At 40.4% G+C, this 13921-nt stretch overlaps 1 protein-coding gene across 1 annotated transcript in view; it reads left to right on the top strand.

Moving 5' to 3' along the window:
- The first annotated feature begins 1354 nt into the window (after window positions 1–1354).
- RGS17 (regulator of G protein signaling 17) overlaps window positions 1355–13921 on the top strand; it is a 30743-nt gene continuing 18176 nt past the window's right edge. Inside the window, exon 1 of the mRNA XM_009502519.2 lies at window positions 1355–1493. Within this exon, the coding sequence (XP_009500814.1) occupies window positions 1375–1493 (119 nt within the window). The 5' untranslated portion in view covers window positions 1355–1374. The remainder of the gene's footprint in view (window positions 1494–13921) is intronic.

The raw sequence follows: 13921 nt of genomic DNA, 5'->3' as shown, positions 1-13921 counted from the left end.
TCAGAAATTACTTGATTCTATTCAGTGACAAAGAAAAGTTAGCTATGCAAGAAGCTGAAATAACCACCAACCTTGAGTTTTGCAGCACGGGTGCAAGTTCTGAAGCTTAGTATCCTCGCTACATGTTGTGTGTAAACAGTCTATAAGGACACTATTACAGAAGAAGAACTTCAGGAGTTTTAGCAATCATGTAACCGCAAACTCTCACAGCTGCTGCTTGAATGCATGTAGATGGAGTAGCGTATCTCTCGGTTGTCTGTGCATGATGTGTCCAGGTGGCAAATCCAGCAGAGCCTGCCTTTCCCCAGCACTCCAGGCTGCAGGAGGATGCCCTGGGGGTGTGGAGCACAGTGCACGCTACTCATACCAGGCCATCTCCTACCTGATTCTGTTTTAAACTGGGCTCCCCCCCACAGTAATCTGTTTGTATTTTTTGAAAGGCAAAAGTACTATATTTGTTCTAACTTGCATGTGCTTGTAATAGCCATTACTCTGGGGAACATACAGTTGTTGTACAAAGAAGATGTGAACCACTAGAAGGATCCTGACATCTAAACCTTCCTAAATAACATAGCAGTAAACATTTCAGCTTCTTTTGAAAACTAAGTAAAGCATGGAATATTACTTCCAGCTGCATATTGCAAGTCACTGGAAAGAAAAATATCTTGGCCTAATAAAACCTAGGAAAGACTGGCAATGAGCAAGAGAAAACCTTCTGTGACAGAAAATAATCCCAAAGTTGGAAAAGTATTTTGGAAATACATATTTATTATTCATTGTATTTACAGAGAATAACTCTTAAGTAGCAAACCTCCCAGTTATGACACTTGCAGTAAACTTGGCTCTTAACAAGCAGCTATTAGTGCCTGTGATATATCACTTTTATCAATTTCAGTGGTGCAGCATTGACCAGAGAAGTCAAAAAGTAAAAAGGATCAGTTTCCAGCTCATGTCTAAAGTGAATAACCATCCCGCTGTATTTTTAGTACAATGGAAAGAGCTGTGATAGTCATATGGTAAGGAACGACTCAGTCTCTACCAAGTGCTACACAAGCTGCGTAGCTTGCTGTTCAAAATGGTAATAAACAGTCCTTTTAGTCCAGTCAAAGCGATAAGAATAGATGTGATTCAATGGCACGGTAGCGTAAGCGTGTCGCTAAAATGTGGTCTTCTGGAAACTGCTTTCAATACAATAGAACTATTACTGGGCCAGCACAGTTGATGGCCACGTGCTTTTGTTGCCATGGGCTGTGCGAATCAGTAGAATCGGAGACTGTTGTAGAAATGTGAATGTACTTTATGATGGTCTGTAGTAATTCTGTACATCTCTTATGTCTGTGTTCTTGTAGCCACTTGGGCACTGAAGTAGCTGAAATGAGAAAGAGGCAGCAGTCACAAAATGAAGGAACATCAGCTGTGTCTCAAGCACCTGGAAACCAAAGGCCCAACAACACATGTTGCTTTTGTTGGTGCTGTTGCTGCAGCTGTTCATGGTATGTCCTGTAGTATATTTGGTTCACATCCACCACAGGTAAACGATGAGAATGGAAAGTGCCAAGCACTGGGAACGTGTAAACTTCTGGGAGAGGATTGCTGCCAAGAGGCATAATTTAACATTTCACTAAAAAATTTGATTAAACAACTCCCTGATTTGGTTGGACATCTTGTGAGGGGGAAGAGGAGAGAATAGTAAATTCAAGCTATATTTACCCTACTTAAACCATAACTAAATGAGTAAATATCAGTTGTAAAACTAGTATGTGTGAATGAGAGACTTGATACTGAACATTTTATAATTTACATTCAAAATATTTTTTTTTTCTGCTTGTACTTTTGATATTGCAGTTCTCTGCATTCAGGACGGTAAAAGGGAGATGGTCATAAATGTGAATATATGGTGACCTTTTATACTACTTAGTTGTTGAATAACATGTATTTTGTAAATCTTAAACCACAAGCCTTAAATTCCACTTTATCTTTTAACCGGTGTGGCAAAATTTTAGTGGAAAAAAGGCTCAAAAATTGTTGCTGCTTGTCTCTTCCTAAACAAAGAGTCAACTTGGAAAGTCAAAGAATTAAAGTCAGTTTCAGACATAGCTTTAAATTCTCAGTGTCTTGAGATGCATCAGGTCTTTATTTCTTATTTTCATGAACATAGAGTTGAAATATAAAGTAGTTGACATGTAGTATTGTTTGGAGCCTGTGCATCCTATTACATACACGGTTCACTCTTTCTGGAGTGACCATTCCTCTGTCTATCTGTGTTATGTTAACTTGAATCAACTGCCTGGCCCCAATCTAAAATCTGAGGCTATTTGCCCCCAATATCTTTAAAAATACATACCAGCATGCATGCACCAGGCATCAAATGTGACAGCTTTTTCCAAGATGCCACGTCCTGGAGGCAGTACCAGAGTGGATCTGTCTTGGCTGTTACTTCCAATTTCACCTGGAGGCAGCGGATATTTGGAGCAAGGATGCATGAGAGCTCATGCTTTTACAAAGTTACTCTGCAATGTGTTCAATCCATAGAGCAGAGGTGGAAGGGCATTAAATGGGAAGAAAAGGGAGGACATTTTGCCAGTTATCTCTGCTTTGTGACAAGGGCACAATGTAAGATTAGCTCTACTGTTACAGACCAGAGGTTCATTTACCTCAGTATCCTATTTCAGGAAGTGACCTGTAGCAGATGCACAGGGAAAGGATAAAACAAGTGGACATGCACCTCCTCAGCCTACCCACAGCAAAAGTCCTCACAGCTTCTTGCAATCTGCAACTTAGGGACATCCTGGCCCAGAGGTTATTTCTGTGTATTTTATAGCCCTTGATGGAATTTTGTTTCATTAATTTGTCAAACCATTTTCTGAAGCAACTTCCTGAACTCATCTAAACTTTTGGCATCCAGAGTTTCCTGTAGCAACAAATTCTACAACGGACCTGTGCAGTCTGTGAACTATTACTCCCTTTTATTTGTTTTAACCTACTAGATGTTAATTTCATTTGATGCCTCCTTGTTCTTATGATTGTGAAGAACAGTGAATAATTGTTTCCAGGATGAACAAGATTTTATAGAGCTCTCTCATATTCCCCTTCAGCTGTCTTTTCTTCCAAAGTCTTCTCTGTTTTAATCTCTGTGATACAGAAACTGACCCAGACCATGGTTTATCCTTATCTCTCTTCTGTCTATCCACCTACCTTGTGTATCTTTCCTATTCTATTCTTTCCTATTCCTATTCTATCTCCTTATGTACCTTTCCTATTCTATCTCCTGTCTGAGATGTGTGACTAGATTTGTTGCAGTAAAGATATGGGCGCACCGTGTTTTGTGTTTGCTCTTGATTTTTTATTATTAATTCCTAGCACTCTGTTTGCTTTTTAACAGCCCCTGAGATAATGTTTTCATAAAATTATCTGCCATGACTACAACATCCCTAACTGAATGGAAACAAAGCTTATAATTGTCATGTACAGCTAGCATTGGCTTTTGCCTTGCATACTGGAACATGAATAGCCATAGAAGTGTCAGTCTAATTTCTAAAAATTAAAGACAACTGTACTCTATTTTGAAGCTTTCATGAGCTTTGTGACCCTTGGAGTGCCTCCATTCCTTAAAATACAATACCATTATAAATCTGAACATCTTATGCATTTTAAATCTAAATTAAAGCAATTATTGCTTTAAAATGTAGGATGTCCTTTCAGCTGCTTTTGTAATTGTTTTTTGCTGTTAATATCCTGTCTTCCGGGGTTGAAGGTTTTTCTTTGGTAAAGTAGATTAGACTGAGCATGGAGAAATCCTGTCAATTTAAGCCAGTTTTCAGGATTAAGTCAAAGAATGGGTCAAAGGGCAGAGGGACATCACTTGCATTTTCTAAAATCAAAAAGGTGGAACAGATGAAGTAATAAGTCTTTTCCAGCTTTATCTTCTGTGATTTCGTAGTGGAAACTCCATGAGAGGAGAGATAGGACAAAACTTTGAAAAAGGCAGTATGAAATATTTCAGAATCTCAGTTAAAATGAAGTAAATGGTTCTGGTGCCAAATTTGTTTGGTAAATTTGAAGTGCCCAGGTAGAGTATGTATTACTGTTCTCACCTCATTTATGTACCATAAAAATCTACAAAAAGAACTAAAAAAAAAGTAACAAGCTTTACTAGTCACTCATTATATAGGTGATTATAGGTATTTAGAAGGTATTTAGGTAATTAACTCTGGCATAGGAAAGCCTAACCGATAATTGGAACAGGTTCGCTGGACCTAATGTAATTACATGCTTTCCCTAGTTCCACAGGTCTTTGTATTTGAGTAACATGAATTTCTCAAGAAATACCTGTCTGGAAATGTTGCTGGATTCATTAATGGTGATGACAATGCTTTAACTGTCAATATCAAGGTTAGGGGATTTTATCTCTGTTTTTCCACCAGCCTGTGTGACTGAGGACAGCTCTTGTATCACTAACCTCTTAGTGCCTCAACTTCCTCGCTATTCATAGAAATGGGTGGAGGGGGGTATGTGCAGCTTTTAGTAAGAAGCTTTCACTTTTGCCTCTATGAAGAGTTAGTTCAATAGGTCATATATCCAAACAAATAATTAGAATTCTAAAAATATCTTTTGTGAATCATGTGTTGTTTGTTTACTTCTGTTCCAGCCTGTGTTATAATCAGAATAAGCATTAAGTCTTCTGTCTGCATAACAGCATAGGCAAATATTCACACCTTTGTTTGGGGAAATAGTACCTTGCCTAAGAGAGACTTGGTAACAGCAAAAAGTTAGATCAAAAAATTATTCAGTACATCTTATTACAAACTCTTTTTTTCCCTCTAATAATTCCTTCTTAAATGTAACAAATATTTGGAGTCCTTCTCCATTGTCATGGGGTAACCCTGGTAGGCAGCTCAGCCCCACGCAGCCACTCACTCATTCCTGCCCAGTGGGATGGGGAAGAGAATCAGAGGGTGAAAGTGACAAAACTCCTGGGTTGAGATAAAGACAGTTTAATAGATAAAGCAAAGCTGTGTGCACAGTAACGCAAAACAAGGAATCCATTCACTGCTTCCCATGGGCAGGCAGGTGTCAAGCCATCTCCAGGAAAGCAGGGCTCCATCACACGTAACGGTTACTTGGGAAGACAGACGCTACAACTCTGAACCATCTTGCTTCCTCCTTCTTCCCCCACTTTTATTGTTAAGCATGACATCATATGGTATGGAATATTCCTTTGGTCAGCTGTCCCAGCTGTGTCCACTCCCAACTTCTTGTGCACCCCAAGCCTGCTCACTGACAGGGCAGCGTGAGAAACAGGGAAATCCTTGACACTGTGCAAGCACTGTTCAGCAACAGTTAAGACATTGAATTCATGTGTTATCAACACTGTTTTGGTCACAAATCCAAAACTCAGCACCATACGGGCTGCTATGAAGAAAATTAACTCCATCCCAGCCAGACCTGGTACATCTATTGGCACTGATAATTGTCAGGACAATAGATTGCTCAGTTTACAAGGGCAAAGCAGGGCTGATTACCAAGGTTTGCTCAGATTGGAGAAGATGAAGATGAACAGACCCCTTAAGTTGGCCATTTAATCGCTTAAGCCCTGAACTGGTGCCTGAGCATCAGTAATGAAGGAAGCAGTCCTCCTCAGTGGAGAAAATAAAGTGCTTCTGTAGTTCTCAACAGGAAAAGCTTGTCCACTTACCAGAGGCAGATGATACACCCTTCTGGAGATCTTCTGTAGAACCTTCCTCTCTCCACTGACCAGATATAGACCGTAGGAACTTACTTCAGGAAGTCTGCCTCACTAAAGCAACTAACAGATAAGTACCAGTCAGGTACCTAAGGTGCTGGACTGAATCTCACCCTGTGTCTTAAGCTTCCACAAAACACCATTCCCATAGAAGATAGAAGAAAAGGCTTCCTTACTAGGCATAATTTCAATGGGTAGCCTGAGAGTTGCGAAATTTGCAGTAAGACTCCTAACATGACAGCCTAGAATTCCATCAATTACACTTTCTCCAGAGAGCTGCGCATTTAGTATTTAGTGCTATGACTTTACAGTTTTGAGCTCAGCTTGGCGAGGTAAGGGTAGAAGCCTGCTATTTCACCTCCCCAGCCTTATTTAGCAATTTGTTACTGCAGCTTCCTGAGCAGACGTGAAGCCAGTCATTCTCTTGCAAACACTTGTAAATCACTTTCTTAAAAAAAGCTCTCAAGACACTAGCACAGGGAGGTTGACCCTTCTGCCAATTTTATTTTTCTTCCTCTTTTGTCTCCCATCCAGAGCAGGAGTCATATCTTTTTACCCTCTCTTCCTTTCATAAGGTGCTCAGTGAATTTTAAAGCTGTGTCACACTCCGATGCCTGACAATCCCTCTCCTTTTACCACACACAGAAGGCTCAAAAGGCATCTAACATCTGCCCTGCAAGAGACATTAGCAGTACGGGAGTCTGGGGGACATGAAAAGGCTTCCAGGGGATAAGTGAAGATGATCACACAACTTCACTTGGTTCTGTAGCTCAATTCAAATGTGTGAGCTGGAAAGCCTTTACCTAAAGGGAACCACTAAAACAACTGCTGAAGACTCTTGTGGAAGCGGGAAAGGCACTCACACATCCAGCAGCTCCGAGCTGTGCCCTACACAAAAGCTATGCCTGCTGTTTGATTTCTTGTGACCCTTCCATGACTAGTTTCCCACACCCAAGAGATGCCAAGGAAGATAGGGTATTTGCCAGCTTGGCAGTAAACAAGAGTTGCTCTTGGCAAGAAACCTCTATCCTCCAGTTCTTATAAGTTGCCTAGGACTGCCATGAATTACGTCTGAAACTTCTTCCTGATAACCTTGTTACACAAATATTTTTCTTTATTAAAGGGAACATTTTCCTTGCATGGGTTTAGCAGCTGACTTGGGCCTACAAGAAGATATTTCTGTCACTTTTGCCATGAATATGAGATGACAGATACAGTTCTAAGGACAATTTTAAATTATATTATTATTTTTTCTCTGTAAGGTTCAATGTTTTCCTCCTCCTTACAAACAGATAGTGTGCATGGTACTCTAAATAAAAAAAAAAAAAAACAACAATTTTTTTGCACTTCCCACCTCTCTAGTACTTTGAGATGAAAAGTCTTTTTCCGGCATATTCAGTATTAGACTGCCATCGAAACATTGTGTCTAAGCTTTGAATGACAAGATAATCCCCGGGTGTCATAGTCATGGCTGTTTTATCTTATTTAACTATAGTAGAAAGTTTGGAGGAGGGGGAAGCAAAGAAAGGATGGAAACAAAAAAAAAAAAACAAACCCATTTAATGCAATAAATTATAGCCACATGTTCTGAAATATGTGGAAAACAAAATCCATGTTCTGTTTCCCATGCCTATCTGCAGCAGAATTTTTATACTAGGAATAGACTAGAGGTGGGCTGGTACAAAAAGAGTCCCCAGGCTCCAGGATTTTGTTAAAGTTTACAGCAAGAAAAGAAAATATATTTGAAACAAAAGCACTAATTTTGAAGAATATTTTGGCTTTCAATTTTATTTCTTTTATGAACCTAATTTTTAAATTCTGCTTTTCCTCCCTGAACACATAGGACAACACATCTGAAACAGATGTACTCAACTCTCTGCATTTTACCTTTTCAAAACATCACCCCTGAGAAAAGCAAATATGGAAAAGCACATCGGGAATTATTGTACTCTAGCGCAGAACACAGAGGCGCAGACTACTGTACTCTATTTTACTGAAATAGAAGGTGACTTTTAAAAGTATTTAATGGGAAAAGGTGTTCCATTCTGAGCCTTTTGTACTTTAAAACATCACAGGACTTCCTTACGTTTTTATCATTTGCTGTTGCAGAGGTCAGAGATGAAAACATTCCCTCTCTTTCCTGGAGGATAATTTATTCTGGGGGATGGTAGACTTAGGTAGCACAGGAATCATGTTTTGTGCATCTATGGGATAGTATCAACTGTATCATCACAGTGCAATGGGAAGCACTGGTGCTTTCTTAAGAAAGGAGCACCAGTTCCTCTGACAGGTAGAATTTAAAGCTGGGTAAAATCTATTGTATGACCTGTCACACAAACTACCGAATGTGGTGTTCTAGAAAATCAGCCTTAAATCACCTTGTCTTTAAGTCCACGTATCCTCAGTGCAGAGGCCATGAGAGAAAGCTGCCCAGCACACATTCTTGTTGTCACTGGAATGCACGATGGGGTGAGTGTGGGATAAGGATTTAAATACTTAGTCCTCAGAAATGGGCCGCTGAAGGTTCCCTGAGCTGCTTAAAATAAGAAATTTAAATTCTCAGCATTTGGAAAAACAAGCAGAAGACACTCTAAAAATAAATAGCTTGTCCAGTATTTTTTTCATACTTTAAGTTATGTTAACAGTACTTATTAAATAATACCCAAGTGAAGCCTTTTTTTCCCTTTAAAGCAAAAGAAAGGGATGATCTCTTAAAGTTAAAAAAATCAGAGAAGAGAAGCATGTCTTCCTAATGGGTAAGATATTTAATAGGCTTACTCTGCTTTATAATTCAGACAGGGCAAGTGATTTTGCTGGAGTTTTATGGATGTTTAGGTCCTCAGGGCAGGCTGGGGACAGGTGGCTGTGTGCATGCTTGTTTACACAGCTCTCCCAGGGCATCACAGCCTGACTTGCCAGCCTCTGCGCTTGCACCCTTCTGTGATGCTGGGCCAGATTGTCAGTGTTAGCCTAATAATTCCTGGAAGTCTGCCCTCTCCTTGAGCCAGAACACAAATGTACCTCAGATGTGATTCAATACATGGCTTAACCCAGAGCTTGAGAGGTGGCGAGTAAAGGCAGCTTTGACCTCTGCCTGCACCTCCTTGTGAAGCAGATGCAAAACGCTACTGTTCAGAAGAGGGGAGCACATTTCTTCTACATAAATGATGCCACAAGGTGCAAAGGTATGCTAGATGAGGTCTCAGGTATACGAACTCCAGGAAACTACTCCATAATTTTTGCTGCATCTACTTCTAAAGAGTAAGATGTAAATGCAGGAAATCAAAATGTTACTGGCAAGCCAAAAGGACTATATAAATAAAATATACAAATAGCAAAATTTAATGTAAAAACAACTAAAGGAAGCTTAAAGTTAGCCTGTTAAATCTCATGAGAGCCTGCCTTGGTCACTGTGGAGCCTTGTTCTAAATTAATCAAATACATCTCTTCTGTGCTTGTCAAAAAGCAGCCAAGAAATTACTAGTTCCAAGCTCATCCATCACCTTTTGTCTTCCTCATTTCTTCAACTCAGCCCCCTGCCACCAACACCCAAAGCCCCGTGGAAGCGCAAGGTCTTGTGCAGCCTTGGAGCAGGGGCAGGAACTGTGAGCCACCAGCTCCCACAGCAGCAGCAACGGGTTTCCAGAGGTCATTTGCCATGCAGAAGGGTCTTTGGTGCAGGTCATCGCTTTGCGGGACAGGCAAAGTAAATCAAAATCATGCAGTTCTCTAGGAGAAAGCTGTAAGTTACACATTGCTTTTATTTTGGCAACTGTCTGTGAAGGGGTAGTTGCTAAGGTGCTGCTGGCCAGCCAAGAAATCATGGTGGAAGCACAAAGATACACAAGACACTACGAAGACGTTCAGCATACATAAATCTTTTTCAATTAATTTTCAACCAAGAATTCTGGTTTGAAAAAACTTTAACACTGTAAACTGAGTCTAACTCTATGTAAACTGATTAATGTTTCTATTTTCAAAGGTATGAGGTAAACTTGTTCCTCCCCATAACAAAATAGAAGTTTAACGTAAAGAGTGGAGCAGTAGCTTCTTACGCAGCCCATCTGTTAACTTGGATCACAAGCTAGTGGTAGAATCCCCATTAACATCAAAAACAGTCCCGGGCTCTCTGGGCCAAGTTTTCCTAGTTTGAGGATTTTATCCTTAATATTTTAAACTTTGAAAGTTCATTGCATTTTGAGGAACAGATGGAGGCTTATGTACTTACTGACATCTTTACCCATCTGTGATAACACAAGCAGGTTAGATAATGAGTAGAACATAAACATAATATATTAGCAAATTTTAAATAAGTATTTCTGAAGCTTCACAAACCAAATGCGTAGATTCTGATGTGTATAATACTGCTAAGATAAGAAACCCTCATCAGTCTAACTGCAGAAAATAGTCCTATTTCAAGCAAACAATCCTGTAAAGAAAATTGGAATGCAAAAAAAAAAAAAAAAAGCATCAAACTACAATCCTCCTAAATTGAAGAAGAAATACATTCTCAGAGGGGATTTGGGATTACACAAGGCTCATTCTAATTCAGCCGCACATAAGATGCTGACAGTAGCTCCTTAGAAGAAGATAGCAGACTAAATCTAGTTAACTTTAGAAAATGATCTTGATTCTGCGCTGGCACAGTACACAGAGTGTATCCAGGGACAGCTGCTCTTGAGGAGACTAGAGGGAGAGAAAGCAATGGCAGAATCACCTCCACTGGGGTAAAGCAGCTTGATGTCTCCTCAGAGGCTGTTTTAGAGATGGATTGCTCTAGAGCATCAGCATCTTGGCTCTCCCTTGCCACTCAGGCACCTGCCTGTGCCAAAATGCTATTCAGCTTGGTGTGTGTGGAACAGTGGCTGAAGGAAGATTCGTAGTGTCATGACAGATTTTCTGCCACCAGCACACAGCTTGACTGTTGCTGTGGAAAGAAGAAAAAAAAACCACAAGAGTGTTGAGGATGCCTGTGTCCAGTTTATGTTGTGATTTTCAGCTGTTAGGAGTTTGGAGCCTTTGAAATCTCCCCTGATAGGGTTTGGGCTGTTTTTTTGTTTCATTATTGCAAATCTGACGATTATGTATTTACACAAAGATTCATTAACTCAGGAGTCTGTGGAAAACCACAGAAATGGAGAAGTGTGTGAAAGGTCAAAATGGGTCTGAGATCAAAATATAAGCTGAAGTAAGGCATGTTGATACATAGTGTCATTTTAAGGGCACCCAGGCAGCCTTGCAAATCCTCTGAACTTTATTCATTGTGGAGTATAATAAAAACTTAAATGCTTAACATGCAAAAACAACAACAAAAGATCTTATCCAAACTAAACACGCTGGCTGTGTCTATACTAGTAAACTAAGCAGGGCCAGGGTCTAATATGGGCTCAAGCAATCAGCCGTACAGTTAAACTGTTAGCAAGTGTTAACTCCCTGGCAGAGTTTTGGCCAGTGCCAAAGTGTACAGTCTGAGGCAACGACCTGTCACAGGTGCAGAAACCCTGTTTCAGGTATCGGCTTTATGGACTGGAGCTATGTGGTGCCTGTCAGCCTCAGGGCCAGAGAACTCTCTCAGCCCATTTCATCTGCAAGAATAAATGCAGTCTGTAGTTCCAAGCCAAAAGGGAAAAAAAAATAGGCTACTTAAATCTGTTAGCAGCAAAATTTCCATTTTACAAAGGTTTATTTTTTAGCCATATATCATTCCAAATCGGTTTAGAATGTAATTTAAAGCAGGAATAAATGTCTTGCGCTTTTAAGAGAAAAGATGAGAGAATGTATCATGGAAATGAGTCTGCACCCCTTGTAGATAACACTTATAAGATGGAGATCCTCTTACTAGAAAAGTGGGTCAGACATTCATTATGTGAGGCAGAAAGGCAAAGGAGATGTGAATTTTGTCTAGTCACCCTTAATGATTCCATAGCACGTATATTTGTCTAGATGGCAACTCTTGCTCTTCTGAAGTAGCTGACTGAGGACCTGATACCAGCAGAGGCTGAGCACCCATTTTGGAGCAATGGATATCTTCAGTTCCTGTTGACATCCATGTTGAAAGTGCTTCCCAGCTTGGCCTTGTCTAACGGAAAATCTGGAAACCAGCAGTTAACATCCATCAAAACAGATGCCTGCAATATACACAGACTGGCATGGTGGTTCTCAGTCCTGTTTGTTATTTGGACAGGTGTTAAGTGGAAGATCCCCCGTCTCATTTGATTGTAATGTGGATAAGCATAAACTAGTTTGGTCCAGGAAAATTTCACAAAACATAAACACAATGGTATGAATTATACTTTACGAAGACATAAATCTCTCTTTAACAAAAGAACTTTACAACACCTGATGAAAGGAAAAAATGTGAATTTAGTATGAATGTTCCCAGGCGTCTCTTCCCATTTGGAAATTGCAACTAAATCTATAGAATCAAAGGAGGGACCCTAATCAGGCTCAGTTCTTTACTGTTGCCACTATTTTCATCTCTACAAACCAAGAATAATAAAAAAAAGACACTACAGAAGCTGACTAGGCCCATTTATCAGAATTAATTGAGACCATTAGGCTTGCTTGCTAGTGGATTGGAGGGCTTTTATTCATCCAGTTACCCTTTCAAAGAATACAATTTCTATTTCTTTGAGCACTAGACAACTGCCACTTTTAATTGTCTCAAATATATGAAGGAATTGCTTGCAAAATAGCTGTAGCCAGGAGTAAGGACACTACAGATTGTCTAGTAATTAGATGTATCCATTGTACACGATGGAATATGAATGGTAATATTATTCTGAAGGAAGGAATGAAGCTGACAGCCAGACTAGTGATCCATTGGGTGACCTGACAAGAGAAATACACCCTTGAGTTGAATTTTGCCTAAAGCAGAAACCAGCTCTACAGTAATGAAACAAAGCTAGAGTAACTCCATTAGGAATCATTTGCAAGCAAACTTTGGCAAGCCATGGATTTCTTCCCTATACAGAAATTACATTCCACATCTGAGAACAAAAATCTCAAAAATGTATCCTAGGAAGGACTAAAAGTTTCCAGAAGTTGGAATAGCTTCCGGTGTGGCTATCATTATGTAAAAGTTATATAATCTCTTTAGAGCAGAATCCAGCAGAAAGTATAGTTTCTTAGAGATTTTCAGAAAAACAAAATACATCTGCGAAAAAGGAGAGTTTAGGAAAGTCAAATTGCTTCAAACCATTCATTCTTTCCTCTCTTGCACAGTTATAACTTTCGCCCAGTTAGCACTGGTCTAAGTTTGAGGGAGACACTGTCCTTTATTTCAGAAGTTCAAGAACGGTGCACACTGGTAGTGTCCATCTGCTTTTGCATGCCTGCTAAGCTGCAATATCTGTAGCTAGGTAGTTTAAATCACTCACACAAGAACAGAGGAGGAAAGCAAGTTCAGCAAGGTTGTCCATTAAAAGGACCAGTCTCCTTTCACATACCTTTTAGCCTGCCCTGCATCGACCTTGAGACCATTCCCTTCCTTCACCCTGAAGTCATCCTGAAGTGTAAATATCATTACATTTTTTTAAGTAGCCCCCAAAAATATTCTTCAGTATCAGTCTTTCTTTAAGTATGATTGTAGTAAATGTATTGGTTGTGGCACTGGTGGCCACACCTGGAGTACTGTGTCCAGTTCTGGGCTCCCCAGTACAAAAGAGACACAGATGTACCGGACAGAGCCTGATGAAGGGCCCACAAGGGTGATGAAGGGACTGGAGCACCTCTCTGAAGAAAGGCTGAGAGAGCTGGGACTCTTCAGCCTCGAGAAGAGAAGGCTCATCGAGATCTTATGTGTGTGTACAAATACCTGAAGGGAGGGTGCAAAGAGGATGGAGCCAGGCTCTTCTCAGTGGTGCCCAGTGGCACGACCAGAGGCAGTGGGCACAAACTGGAACACAGGAGGCTCCCTCCGAACATCAGGAAACACTTTGTGAGGGCGACCGGGCACTGGGACAGCTTGTCCAGAGAGGCTGTGGAGTGCCCCTCCGTGGAGATATTAAAAACCCATCTGGACATGATCCTAGGCAGCCTCCTCTAGGTGGCTCTGCTTGAGCAGGGGAGTGGACGAGATGACCCCAGAGCTCTGTCCCTTCCAACCTCAACCATTCTGTGATTCTGTGTTTCTGTGATTCTGTGTTCAACCTGGCAAAGACTAAACTTAGATCTTAA

This window comes from Phalacrocorax carbo, chromosome 3, assembly GCF_963921805.1.
Source record: "Phalacrocorax carbo chromosome 3, bPhaCar2.1, whole genome shotgun sequence".
Classification (NCBI taxonomy): domain Eukaryota; kingdom Metazoa; phylum Chordata; class Aves; order Suliformes; family Phalacrocoracidae; genus Phalacrocorax; species Phalacrocorax carbo.
This window is presented reverse-complemented; position numbering and strand designations above follow the sequence as displayed.